Source organism: Melospiza melodia, chromosome 3, assembly GCF_035770615.1.
Source record: "Melospiza melodia melodia isolate bMelMel2 chromosome 3, bMelMel2.pri, whole genome shotgun sequence".
In the NCBI taxonomy this organism is placed as follows: domain Eukaryota; kingdom Metazoa; phylum Chordata; class Aves; order Passeriformes; family Passerellidae; genus Melospiza; species Melospiza melodia.
In genome coordinates, this window is record NC_086196.1 from 30,650,303 (window position 1) to 30,665,064 (window position 14,762).

The 14,762-nt window shown below is 40.4% G+C and overlaps 1 protein-coding gene across 4 annotated transcripts in view; it reads right to left on the reverse strand.

The window, feature by feature from the left end:
* Positions 1 to 14,541, reverse strand: part of ECHDC1 (ethylmalonyl-CoA decarboxylase 1) — a 40,021-nt gene extending 25,480 nt beyond the window's left edge. Inside the window, exons 1-4 of one of the 4 annotated variants that reach the window (XM_063151140.1) lie at positions 13,860 to 13,892; positions 11,737 to 11,791; positions 6,485 to 6,706; positions 1,509 to 1,651 (exon numbers count right to left, since the gene is read on the reverse strand). In XM_063151140.1, the coding sequence (XP_063007210.1) occupies positions 1,509 to 1,651; positions 6,485 to 6,704 (363 nt within the window). In that variant the 5' untranslated portion in view covers positions 6,705 to 6,706; positions 11,737 to 11,791; positions 13,860 to 13,892. Of the gene's footprint in view, positions 1 to 1,508; positions 1,652 to 6,484; positions 6,707 to 7,851; positions 7,898 to 11,736; positions 11,792 to 13,859; positions 13,909 to 14,416 lie in introns of those variants that run through there. The other 3 variants (XM_063151137.1, XM_063151139.1, XM_063151138.1) reach the window with 3 other exon arrangements.
* Positions 14,542 to 14,762: the final 221 nt, after the last annotated feature.

Here is a 14,762-nt window from a genome sequence, read left to right on the forward strand (position 1 = left end):
TCTCAGTAAAAGATAAATAGCTTTAACTCTCCAATGGAAATAGAAAAGCAACTATGTTTAACTATTCTTGGAGCATTTCTGGTGACTCAGGCTTTAATTTCAATACTAGAATGAGATCTAGATTATGTGTAGAGAATTCTCAACAAAGTTATAACAGGTATACATTTCATTCTGTCCAGTATATCTGTTATCGAACCCAGTCCTTGCAAGAGCCCTCTCCCACTGCAGTGGCTCCAAGTAAATTGTATAAGCATACGAGAGAATACGAAATGTATGGAAGCAGAATCACTGAGATTTACTGAATGCAGATTTCTAAAGGAAAGCCTAGACTGCAAATAAGGAAAGAACTGACCTTGCTTGGCTTCACCTCCTTTTCTGTTGGCATAATGCTCAAAGAAGTTAAAAATTGCAGATAAAAAAAAATCAATTTAGAAAAAATCACATCTACATGTATATTTTTTAAATTGCCAGTTTTGATAAAATATCCAGATGAAAACGTCCCCCAAATCCATTTATACTATAAAGTATGACATTTCTGTATTAAGAAAAGCATCTCTCTTATGGTGTTCCCAAAAGGAAACAAAGTGTCCTATACCCTTTGAAAACTGGACTGTCCTTTTATTTTACAAGGCCAAAAACAAAAATTGTGGGGTTTATGATATTTAGTTTTATCAACAGAAAAAAAAAAAAATCATCACTAAAGACAAATATCAGATTAACCAGTTTTTGTGTTGATAGTCATACTGTAAGGGCCAATTAAATGTTTCATTTACATGGTTAAATCCTGAAGCTTGAAGGGGCCACAAAAAAGCAGCAGGATTGGCACTTACCACAACTGCAAACCAGGTCTAAGAGCAGCACAGGAAGACCCTCTTCCCTGGCAGTTGGCAAAGTCCTATTACACACATTGCCAAATCCACATAATAACCCACAGAAAGAACTGTAGCACACATGAAAGTTGTCCAATGGGTGGCATGAGCAAAAAATTGCCATCAAACCCCAAGCTCTGCAACTTCACAGACACACACAAGACTCCCATGATTCAAGTCCAGCGCAAGAATTGCATCTGTTCTTCCATTTCATGCAGGTCCAAGCACAGTTTTGATAAAATAGAAACCTTGCTGTAATAGCAGCCATTCTACTTAAATTTCTTTTTTTAACTTTAGAATATGAGAAATTATTACTTTTATCTGTTTCTAAAGGTCAAACTACAGAATCACATTTTATCTGACGTGAAAATTCACCATATACTGCTGTGAGAAACTGAAATGACACTTTCAAAAGAAAAGGCTAAAATGAATATCTAGTGTAGGAATTTAGAGTTATGAATCATTTACAATAACATTTAAATCACAGCTTGAAGGAGCTGACAGCATTTTTTTTTGACCATTAAAACTCCATTCTGTGACCTGTATGTAAAATTGCAGAAGTGTATTGCAACACTTCTGTCTAAAAAGTATCTCAAAAAAATAATTTTCTCCAAAACCTTAATGTGTGTTAATACTTGCCTGGGAATTGGATATTTCTTTGACAACATTCAAATCAGATCCTGAGCAAAAAGTATTTCCTGCACCATGGATTATAAGACCTTTGCCATCCTTCCAGTTTTCCAGTTCAGTTACCCTCTCCTGGAGTTCTACCATCATGGTGCCTGCCACAAGAGGGGAGAAACAAAATTTTTAACAGGAAATTATTATCACCATCATGTTTTTTGTTACATTTTCCATCAGTAAAACCAAGTTACAGTTAATAAGTGATGGGTTTAAAATCACAACACAAAGTATAATCTCAAATCCTGCACACAATCATTGGCATACGTTTGTTCTCCAAGGATGCACTTCCCAAAATTCCAAAGGATATTCCGTATGAAGGATATTTGTGTTATACTCAAGAAAGCTCCAAAACAAAACCAAACAAAACCAACAAACAAAATCCTGTGCCTGATTTATTTCTGCTTGCAATTGCATACATTCAGGACAGATGAATTTATATATATGCATCCAGATCTGTCCAACTAGTCATATTGAAGTTACTGATACTCTTCTCTGCCCAAACAATTGACAGAGAATAGAAAAGAATCGTGTCCAGGGTGGGACAACCAGTCAATTCGAGGCACAACCAGTCAATGTTAACAAAGGTTCCCTTCTAAAAAGACTCTCTTTATAACGTATATCATCAGACAGTAATAGCTTTTTATTTCCTGTTTAAACACCCAACTCATCATAAAATGTCATAAACATCATATTTGCTTAAGTACCCCTCCTGACATAGAACTCTACAAACTCCTGTTTCTAGAGCTCATCCTAGACAGCAGCATCTTCCACAGCAATGGAATGTACCTGCATTAATCCAAAGCTCTTCCTCTCTGAATGCCTATGACTAAGTCCAGTTATATGCATAAGAGAAAACATGTACAGAAACTAATTTCAGAAAGCAGAGTACATACAGGCTGATGACACTCTCAGCTTTACCCTTCTTTGACAAGAATTTAGATGGACATGGCTACATTCTTCAGACAGACATGTGCTTTTGATTAATACTTTCAAGGACTCTCTCCTCTGCCAACAGTGCTGCTTTTTTAACCCTATGCATGCATGAACATGACTCATCCTCTTCTGAAATTTCCCATTAGCAGATAGTCCAGGGGACATTTATGTTTTCTTTCTTATGTTTTTTTTCCTTACAGTACATTATGAAGTAAGGGTGAGCACTCAGTCAAGTATTTATCCCTTAGGCTTGGTGTCAGACACTGCAATAATACAGTTTGACAATGTTTCTGAGGTAGCCAATAATCAAGTGGACATTACATATTATATATATTACATATTATATACCAGAATAGCATAGAGTTGGGTTTTTCTGTACCCACTGTCAAGTCCCTACTATGATCCTCTAAAAAATCCCAGCAGTTTTGCCAGTTGCTTTCCCCTCTGTATTTATAATTTGGTCATGCTTTTTGTATGTTGCACATTACATTTGTTTTCACTGAATTTCACCCTGTTGATCTTGAGCTCTTTGCAGCAGCTAATCAAGATCACTGAATGCCTCTCCTCTACTCCAAAAAATAATCTTGCAAGCTCTCCTAATATGGGGTCATGTGACCATTTCAGCAGTTCACTTTCTGCTTCATCATCCAAGCCAAGAATGAAAATACTGAGCAGAACTGGGCCTAGATGAGATTTTTGTGGGTCTTCACTTGAAATGCTTTTCCAGCCTGATGGCACACTTAACTTTTCTGCAAATGTTGCCATTCAAACAGGTGTGCATTAACCCTGTGGATTTAACTTCTTGCATATTTCCCTTCTTAAATCTTCTTAACAGAAGGGTATTTGGGATGGCATCCAAGCATTGCTAGAGTCAAATACAGCAGAACCACTGTTTGTGGTTCTTTTAATGGGCAAAGCAGTGAGGTATTGAAGAGTCTTTCCACAGAGTATTCCAAGAAAAAAATCAAGTTAACTGAAAAAATGCAGGATCCATATGAGTTTGTTACATGCAATAGCAGGAGATAAAAGACACTGGCCAGAGCCTGTCCTACCCTCCTGTGAGAGGCTCTTTTCCATTCCTGACAACACTGAACTATTATTTTACCAACAGGTATATTTCCTGATGTTTGACATAATGAAGAAGGCACAACACTAAAGCAAATCCTCATTCTGCCAATCTTAGTCTTTCAGTATGTGATACCACTAAGTTCATGCTTTTTACAGAATTAATAATAAATAGTTTGTTTGCATTTTAACTATAATCTGAGCATAAATATTTTCAAGTAAATTCTAAAAAATAAAAACTATCATCATTATTTTCTAGTTCCTACAGGCCAGCTTTCTTCTCTTTTAAACTACATTCAAGTTTAGTTCAGTGAGAGGCTGGGCTGCTGAAATTGGCTCTACCAGGCTTAAACTGACATTATTAGCATTTGTTTCCAGAGAGACCATTTCAAACAGGTGGCTATTAGATTCCAATTAAGAAGAGAAAAAAGGCATAACAATCTCCATATCGCCCATTAGCCATTTGCCAACAATTTTGTTCTGGTTTTGATTTCAGGAGTTGCTCAAGCTTAGAATAAACATAATTCCTTTGAGATAAAAAACTGCTGTGTAAAGTAAATGCCTGGAAAATAGAATTTCCCTCAACAGTTTAATAATGTTTTGCAGCTTTCCAGAGGGACCGTGCATGGATATATGAATTCACATCTGCCACTATTCAGAAGCTCTGAGACACAGAATCAACAGAATTTGACAGGGAGGTAGCTGTATCTGCAGGCTCTGGCTGATGAAGTGAACCAGCTTCTGCTGAGGCAATTCAGGGGTAGCACATCCCATCCTGCCCCTGGAAGAGCATTATTTGATACACAACTGAAGGCAAAGGATTAAGTTCCTAGTAGTTTCTCAGCAATTGCATTTTACAAATAATAATGTTAAAAATGAAATTAAGATCAGAATAAATTAGGATGCCATACCATTCACTGCAGCAGCAAAGGGATCAGCCTGATTTTGCTTCTACTCTCCCTCCCTTGAAAACAAAAGTCTCTAGCAGAGGTGTACAGCAGACAGAAGCAGCATCTCTTGAACTGACATTAAGATCTGCCTGAGCAATTTTTTGTGGGTATTGCCTAGCAAAATGGAGTACAGCTCTCTACAAACTGCTTTAAAACAGAACTGCCTGATCCCATGGCTCATTTGTTATATGCTAATGAGGATCTGTAACAAAGACAGAGCTATTAATTTCCTCAGTGGTTTTCGTAGCTCTCTGCTACTAGAACATCTAATTGACATACACTAATAAGTTATTTTCACAGCAGTCTTGTAAGGAGAGAAGAGATTATTTTACAGACAACTAACTGAGCCAGAGAGAAAATGTCTGCTGATTTTGGGTGCTCATCACCAGATGTGTGATATGATTTCAGCACATTAACATTACACAGAACATTGTATAGGCAAAGAACAGCTATCAGTTGCCTAAATGGCAGCTGCATCTGCTCAGCATGGCTACCAATCACTTCTGAGCCCCTCCTGGCAAGCACATAGAAAACAGAGAGCCTATTTGCCAGTTTCTATGAAAGTTTGGGTTAAGCAATTTTACTTTTATTACTCTTGATCTTCAAAGAGCAGAAAAACCCAGTCTGCTCTCTCCTTTTGCTGTTACAGCTCACTTTGCATGCCCCTTTCAACTTCCACAACAAATAAACTAAAAGCACTCAGTCTACAGGGTGTACTTTGCACAGTTTTGTTTTGAGTCAAAAATAGAAACCAGTCTATAGAAAAAGGAGAAACAACCATGTAATTATGATTGTATAACAGCATGTATGCTGACAGGGAGGCATGCAGAAGGACAATCCCTATGCTAACATCTTTTAGCTACAATTTCTTAAGTTAGGTAATGATTTTATACATGAGTTTTTTAAGCAAAATAAAAGAGAATGCAGAAACATCTGGGTGCATTTCCACCAATTCTGCTGTTCTCCTAGGTTCCTTTCAGCTAACAATTACTAGTGGAAAGAACAGACGGGCATTCTGCATCTAAAGGGCACACTTTGCTAGTATGTTGCAAAATGCTTGCTCACAGCAAAGGAACAGTGAGAACTGGGCAGGAAGACAGAACAGCAACAAAGAAATTAGCAAGATGACACAAATGCATCCACATCAAAATATTAACAGATAAAATAATTCCTACAGTAAAGGCTTATGCACAGCTCCAGCTCAGGCAGGTTCACACCCTGGACCTGTGCCACTCATATCTGAAGAGAGTGACATAAATTGGAATAATCTAGATAATTAAGAAGAGACAGCAAAAATACTCAACTTGGAGAACAAAACCCTTTCATAATACAAGATTAATAAAATAGGGCGCTTGGTTTTGATAGCTAAGCATTCCCCTGTGTAAAAGCATATTAAATAGATCACTGACCTGCAACAGCTGAGAATACCCAGCTCATCTGATCTTTAATTAACCAGTCACTGATATTTAAGACATAAGGCAAATGAAGAACAAATGAAAGCCAGTTTGGGTAAATGGAAAAGACCAAACTACAGAAGTTTAATGTACAGGGAAGGCTTTAGCTAAAGAACCAAGCAATAAACTCAATCTTTATTTCTCTATCACCTACAAAAGGGAGGTGGCATTGTCTCATGCCCACAGAAATGCCTTCCATATTTCCAGAGCAGTGATGACAAAATGAGAGGAGATGCAAGAAAGAGCTCAGGGGCAGAACTGCGCTAACACTTAAACAACATGGGGAGAAGCACCTTCTGCAAGACAGTCCTTGCGTCATTGAGAATTTCTTAGATTCTTTTGACATGTATAGCAAAGTTACTACAAAACACTGGACACATTTGCTGCACATCAGAATAAACATATTTACTCTTCTAACTAAGGCGTGGTAAAGCAGAGTGTTTGTCTTTCTTCAGGCAAAATGTCAAAATAGGTAACTGAACAAGAGAAAGACCAAAGCCAAACAGCAATCCCCTCAACTAATTAATACCTGTGAAGGCATTCATGAACTTGGGGTTATTCAAAGTAAGTATTGCAATGCCATTGTCTTCTTTCACAAGGTTGACAGATCCACCAGAAAACTGCTGAAGTTTCTTCTTTATCAATTCTTCCTCATAGCCATGAGCACCATTATACAGTGACAACCTTCTTTGCTGTAGTATCCTTTTCATTGTAATCTGAAGAAAGTTCTTCCACAGAGCAAGGGCCATTTCTGGAAATACAGGGAGTGAGGGGAAAAAAAAAAATTAGGAAACTTCTTTTGAAATCCACTTCAGTCCTCTGAGAAAGAGGGAAGTATGACAGCAGCAACTAATATACAAGTGATACAATCATAACAGTTGGCAGAAATCACTGCAAACTATATTAGCAAAATTCTCCATTTGAATCTACCGTCACAAGTAAACAGAAGTTGTTTTATGGAGTGATTTTAGTATTTAAGCCAGGTATTAGCACCTTTTAAAATATTTCCTTTTAAAATTTACCAAAAAAGTTATTGTGTGCAGAAAGCAAAAGAGGCTCAAAAACTACAGAAAAATCTACATATTCCACTAGATCAATTTACTCTGTATTACTCTTCCAAACCCTCTCTTCTCACCCTTCCCTCAAAGAAAATACCAACACTTTTAAACACACCTATAATGGAGGAAAAATCCTATCAAATCCCACAACTTTCAAGATCTGGATGTCCTGCTTTTCTGTAAGCAACTATTAGAGCAAGACCTTCCCCAGAGAAATACCTGAGGAACTTAAAAATTAAGAACTGAAGATCATTCTTATATCGAAGTCTGCTCCCTGTCACCTAATTCCATTAACATAATTGTCACACCTTATTTTAAAACTAATTAGTCTGCCTAGCCTTTGATTGCTATGTGTTTTTCCCAGTCATCCCAGTAGCACTTTGAGTTAATCTCATTTGGGCACAGAGTCTGTGCAGTGCTCCCAAGGATGAGAAGTGTGCAGCAGTATTATGCATTGAGGGCCATACTTGCCTTTTATACAGGTAACAATACTTGTAAAGTATTTCTGTGTACCAGTGTACCCATGGCCTATTCCTCTGCTATTTCCACTCTACAGTGTATGACTGTAGATCAGGAAATAACAAGAAAGTAATTATCACTTGATCTGCATCTCTGCCTTAATTTATTTACTCTGGAAATGGGTGTACTGGAGAAAGCAGTTTACAAGTGACTTGAAAGAAACTGGGTAAAGCCTGAACTGAAAACAGCTGATCTGGAAATAAAAGTCGTCTTAGACACCAATCAGAACGGGAATCAAAAGAATCCCCACAGGATATGGCAAAAAAATGCTTGCTATTTTGCAATTTGATAGAGTAGTCCTACCTTTGCCCCAACTTACTTTTTAATGGGCTTGGCCACTCAGAAGACATGATAGATGCTCATTTTTTGATAACTGGGAAAAGACCTTCTTTCTTCCAGAATTGTATTTGGCAGAAACAAGATACTTTCAAAATTAGCAAGCAGCTGTTGGTAAGTTTTTCTCAGGTGAACTCAGAACACAAACACATTCACTGAGACAGAATTTGGTGACAGCTACATTGTATGCTCTGTTCAGGGTATCTTACAGACTCAACATTTTTGAAAACCTTTATTATTTACACATGATCAAGGAAATGCACATTAAAAACCACAGACAATTAGCTCCCAATGAAACAAGTGAACAGCCCTGTCAGGTGAACACTTATCTTGTCACTGGCTGCACCATTCTACACTAAACTTGAAAATGCTTCTCTTGGTGCAGGTATAGTTGTCATTCAAAGGGAGGAGGAGTTTGCAGAGCAATCACACTATGGGATGTGAAGGTACATGCAGCAATACCACGCAACTGTGAAGAGCCATCTATGCCAGCAGATTCATACCTATCCTGCCAAACTGCAGCCAGCAATACCACAGGATCTCACAAGCTCAACACAAAGAAACTAGTAAGGCCTACACAAATCTATGCATTATAAAATCATTGCACAAGAAAACTTAAAGGGATGATTTTTTAATATCTGTTGGCAAACAAGGCTTTAATCTGTCACAATGAACCTTTCCAAAATGTAAACTAATAAAACTAATTACAAAATTTAATCAAGTTTAAAATCAAATTGAATACAAGATTCATTACTTCATAAAAAAACATGCCCTGACTGCTGCTGCACCCAAACACTCTCCATCTATGTACATTCTAATAGTCAGCAACACTTCTGCTACCACCTTTCAGAGCTTTTAAAATTTTATTTAAAGAGTGAAAATGGGTTTCTAAAGCTCATTTCTCCTAATTGGTTCTTTTTATATTCAGTCTCTCAAGAGAGAGACAGCCTTCCCCTTTTCTCTAAAACCTCAGCAGTCATTCCTCCGCATATTAAAGCAATAAAACTTTCCATCCAGCCGCTAGCTTTTGCTCAGGAAAGAACAAACATGAAATACATGGACAGTGCAGCCAATCCTTGTAAAGTGTACCTTGAACAACCAACTCCCAATTTTTAATGAATACAAGGTGTCCCCAGCTCTCATACTAAAACAGACTAGATCGAATTCTCTAGGAAGCCCCAATGACTGGCTTGAAAGCAAAAAGGAGGGGGGGAAAAAGGCTGTTCTGCTAACTTAACCATTTACTGACATGAACTATTTTATGGCTTTTATACACTACTGAAATTCTCATGACAAGAAATATAGTGAGCAAAACAAACTTAAGATATGGAAATTTTATTCCAATGAAAAAACAGTCTGTCATTTTCAACTGCGTGGTTATATGCATTAACAGCTCTTTAATATTATCACTATGGTAATAAAGAACAGCAGCAAGTGCAGGATTAGAAAACAAATTGGATACCACTGCCTGCTGATCATGACTCATGATTAATGACTCATGCAAGGTTTAATCTTTGAATTATTTTCTTTACAACCATCTCCTACAGTACCGGTCAGTGACCAATGTAATTTTTTAATAAAAATGAGATTATTTTAATAGTTCAGTCTGACTGAGCTAACCACTCAAGAAAAGTATGATAGGAAGAGCTAGAGCTCTCTCAGTCTAAAGGGATTTCTGCTGGTATCTGACAAACAACACCCAGAATTTCAATCAGTACAGAGCGCTCACAATCCATTGCATGACTGAGATTGATTATTTCTGTATTTTGCATGAAAGCAGCGAAAGAAAGATGTTGTAGAAACACTTACAATGTTGTAGGACCAGCCAGGAGATATTATTAACACTAAAATTTTCAGATTTTCAGTTTAGCATAATCACATCTATTTATACATACTTACAGAAATGGAGTCTTAGTCTAATTTTAAAAAGGCAACACGCTATACCCATTAGCCTCTGTAGCAAAGCTAATTTATTCACAGTTCCTACAATGAAAAACAGCCCAACCTGACAGTATAGGAATAACAGTGGTCAATTAGCATCTTTCATATGTTTTAAGTGCTACAGCTTTATATATCACTGGTGACAACTAAGAGAGAAGCCAACAGTATGGCCATCAATAGTTGTTCATTCCATAGTTATTGTACCTCTTACACAAACCAACAGTTTAAATCCCATTTGACACTCAAGTGATATTGTAACACCCTTGCCTGTGGGGCACCAGACTGTGGGTTAATATAAACACATCCAGTGCCAGCACTTCAGTACAAAGGACTAACACACATTATGCAAGAGCAGCACATGTATCTACATGCAAGCACTCACAATCTATGTATTTTTGTGCATGCAGATTATCAGAGGCCTTCTGACAGCCTCTGGCAACTGTCTGGGTAAAATGCAGACTTACAATGTTAATAAAACACAGTAATACTAGGGATAACACCAACATCAATACTTTCTGAGTAGATTCTTTGGGAAATTTGTAAGTCTTGAACAAGGGTATTTGCCCAGTCATTACAACTACTCTGTTGCAACCCAAATGTCTCCTAACACATGATGTACCAAACAGCAACCTTCAGCAATGCTGCTAGTTGCAATTATCACTGAACATTAAGACACCTGGCCAAAGTAAAAGGTAAGGGCTGTATGTAGCAAGTTTCTAGAAGGGCAGAAGAGCTAATACAAACCAGAGAACTGAATCTTAGGAGCTGTATGCTCAAACAAGAAACACTGCACTACACAGCAAGCTAAATCAGCAAGTTAAAATACATGAGCAAGGAAAATTCCAGTTTAAAAATGGTGCCTGAATTATTGACACAAGTCAGGGAAAAAGAAAATGGGGATAAAAAGATGCAGGGATGTGTTTTCAATACATCAGAGAAACAAGCATGCCCTTTCATCTGGGGCAGGATGTGACAGGTGTGATGAGCAGATATAGACCCTGGAAAAAGAACCCCATCAACTGAATTTCTGGGTTTGGATGAAGGATTAAGCACAACAGAAATAAAGGGATTCAACAGACAAAATCCACAAAATAAATCTCAGGGGGGAGAAAATATTCAAATGGCATTAAAAAAACAATTAGGCACTTTTGTGAGACTACCAAAGGCATCAAGGGCACTTGATCAAGAAGAAATCCTGACTTGATGAAGACCTTTGGCAGTTGCAATTTCAGCAACAAGCACAGAAGTGAAAAGAAGGGAAGAGAGGTTAGAAGATGTGAATTGAGGATAATGATGAGATGACTCACAATTCAGCCCTGTGGGTGGCTTACCAGTCATTTAAAAGGCATTCACCTGTGCTAGAGAGCAGTCACCATGACTGGCAGATGCTTCAACAGGTTCCTGTAATGGCCAATTAATGAAAAGCAAGTGGTGGCCCAGTACCGAGGGCTGGCACAACTGACCCTGCAGCATGAAAGCAGATGAAAAGGCAGAGTGATGGAGAAACAAAGCATGAAAATAGCCCATTTGTAGGGGAAAAAAAGTGGGTTGAAAATGAGTGAAAATAACAACTGTCTGTAACCCTAGGAAGTAGGCTGGTGGGTGATTATATGGAATAAAAAAAAAAGAAAATAAATTATGGTGTTGGACAAAGAGAAGAGATTCAAACACAAAAAGAGGCCAGCTTGGTCTCACAGTGACAAGGAGTCAGTAGACCCTGTCTTCAGACACAAGAAAGGTGTAGTAGGGAAGACTCACACACAGGATTCCTCTGTTGTCAGTTGCTTGTCACCACCCCTCACCTGAAGGTTACAGAGCCCTCCACCTACCTCACCCACTTATCCACCTCTCTGCTTTCCTTCCACGATGTGTGGGTTAAGTTAACTTAAACACCTTGTCCAACAGGTTCTCCCACTCTAATAATTACCAGATGAAGCAAGCTGAGGACAGTCACTTCTCCACTTCTCCAGCTGGCTTCCTCACTGCTGAAAGCAATCAGTGAGCAGATCATAAGCATGCTAAAGGATCAGCACAGAAAACCTACTGACAAAACATAATTTGCAAATACAGAAACTAAACAAAGCTGGGGAGCTGAGGAGATTCTGCCTCCCCAACAAGGGAACAGATCCCTCATGCCTTTCTCAAAATGTCATGGCTCTCAAACTTGCTGAGCCCTTTTCAAAATTTTAGTACATTGTCTCTGGTACCTGCACTGTAGACAAATTAGATGGGATCAACAATCCCTCCAGTTCATCAAGTTACTTGAAAAGCCTTATGACTCCTCTAAAAACAGGCTTTAAAAAGTAGTATTGGTATTTTCAAGGACAATTTTGTATCCTCTGTATTACTGTTGAGAGAACAAAAGATTTGGGCCTGCTACTTTCTAGATGTCAGCATTAGAAACAAAGTTTATCCATCCAGAAGCTGAAGAAACAAGAAATGAGACCATGTCCAAATTAACTAACTGAAATAGCATCAAATAATGTACAAGGGAAATAAAAATTAACTGGAGGAAGAAAAAACTTTTAACCCTGTAAGTAAAAAAAAACCCTTGCCTGTAGATTCAGTTTTAAGCTGGCTGACCATTTGCACCTCGTTTCTGTTTTTCTCTCTCTTTTTTTCTTATTATTTCATCATTTCTGAGCAGCTCAATTCTGGGCATAGTAAGCTACGGCTTTCCAAACTATGTGTTCTTCGTTTAGTTTTTTAATGATCCCTGTAGGCTAGAGTTTAGATGTGAATTGTCCTTCCATATCTAAACAATTACATTCTTTCTTAATTACATCTTAATAATTTTGAAGAATAGTAAACAAATCACAAAGATACATACTGAAAAACAATGGTATTTAAGGATGCAAAACAACTGACAAAGAAAGCCTTCCCATAAATACAGATGACACTACATAAAAACATTTCATTTTGGTCCCATGGTGAGTGAAAGATTTTGAGTTTCATAGCAGAGAGCAAGAACCTGTTATCTTCTGCAAAAAGCACTCGGGCCCTTTATTTTTTAATGCTTTGATCCAAAGAGGTTCTCTTCACATGTGTCATCAAAGGAGCTTTTTAAACAATGACAGAAAAGTCTTTTAAGTTCACTGCCCACTAGGTGTGTTTTAGACACCTTTAGGAAGGGCAGATGCACAACTTCACACGAACGGAAACAACCACAACCAACTCATCATTTGCCTTTCAGTCACCAAATCCTGAACCATAAATGCATGAATCCAATTCTTGCCGTAACTGCAAATACTGATGCTTTCCCAATGGTTGCCTTGAAAAGTGTAGCTTTTATAGTCAAGAAGTATTCTGAATTCCACTTAATTCACTGTTCTTTACTATTCTCACCTTACCACCACCACCCATAAATGCTCCTGCCAACTCCAAAACAACCGTATACCGAGGTGCGAGCCGGCCACGCAGCCACGATTCTCCTGTCGCCCTGTCACAGCAGTGGTGACCAGCAGCACCACACCGGGACCGCCTGTTCCCGGCTTCCTTGGCTCCACACACTGAATCCCGGGAAGCAATGGCAACCTCCCTGCACCCTGGGAAGATGTCAAGATTCAAGAGACGGAGGGGTGGAAGCTACTTCCCCAGCGGACATTTCTTGCTGCTAACCTGCGATGCCAAAATCCCGGGATTTTGGGATCGCAGTCTGACCTAGGGATCAGTTCACGCGGTCTGACCTAGGGAAGCTTTTCTGACACTTTTTCTTTTTACAAAATGACTTTATGTTAAATCAACCGCCAAGGCAGGGCTCAGTGCCGAGCAGGGCCGAAGTGGGAGGTGACCGGCGGTTCTCAAAGCGGGACCCGAGGCGTCAGGGCTGAGCAGAAACACCGGCGGCCTCTCCCGCACCGAAGGAGCCACCGCGCCCCAGCCGCGGGCGCCCCGAGGCCTCGCGGGGACCGGGACGCCCCGCGCCTGCCCCGCCCCGGACGCTGCCGGGGCCCCGCGCCGCCTCGGCGGCCCCGTTCCCCCGCAGATGCCCCTTTTCCCCCCGAGGGCCGCGGCCGGCCGGGGCAGCGGAGCCCTGCGGCCGGCACTGACCTGGGCCCGGCTCTGACCGGCCCCGGCGCCGGCGGAGCAGCGGAGGCGGGCGGTGCTGCGGGGAAAGGGCTCCGCCGGGAACCGCGGCCGCGGCCGCCGGGCCGGGCCCGCCGCCGCCTGTCGGGGCAGCCCCGCGCCCGGCGGTGTCGGGAGCTGGGGCTGACTTGGGGCCGGTAGGAGAGGGCTTCACACCCCTAACAGCGAGAACTCTGCCCGAATTTAAGCAATTTTGAAGCAGACGATACCTTGTCAGCTCCAAAATTGCTAAATAGTACATAAGCAGGTCGTCATTATTGTTGTTTTCTGCACGGATCGCCTCAATCTCTGAAAACCAAGCCCTGTGTTTCTGTCCTAGTCAGGGGAATTGGAGATCCTCGTTTCTCCGCTGGCTCAGGACAAGGTCTCGCCTTGTCCTGCCGGGAGCATCCAGCCTGGAGCGGCGGGGCCCCCGCCTGCTGTGCCTGGGGTGCGCAGCAGGCAGCAGAGATGTCAGCTCCCTGTCCACGTCGCCACAAGGAGAGACCTGGGCTCCCCATTTTCACATCCATCTATTTTACCTGTCAGCCTAAGTGGGAGCTCTTTCCAGCTGTCCTGCTCCTGGCCGCTGTGCCTCTCCGGCTCCAGGTGCCGCTCACCTGTACCAAGCTCTGGCAGCTGGGCCAAAGTGCTGAGCATGCCGCAAGCTATCCTGGCATCAAACTGGAATTGTGTAAACTTGAGGCTGGCATAAAATGGCACTGTCACACACGGCCCTGCCCTCGGTTTTGCCAGCAGCCAGATCAAGGGAAATAAATGGTTTCAATGAAGATTGCTTAGTGCTTTGCAAATTCAAAACATTGTGCAAATATGAGCCAGTCTTTCTGTGTCCTTGTTGAGACATATACTAAGACAACAAGTTGTAAG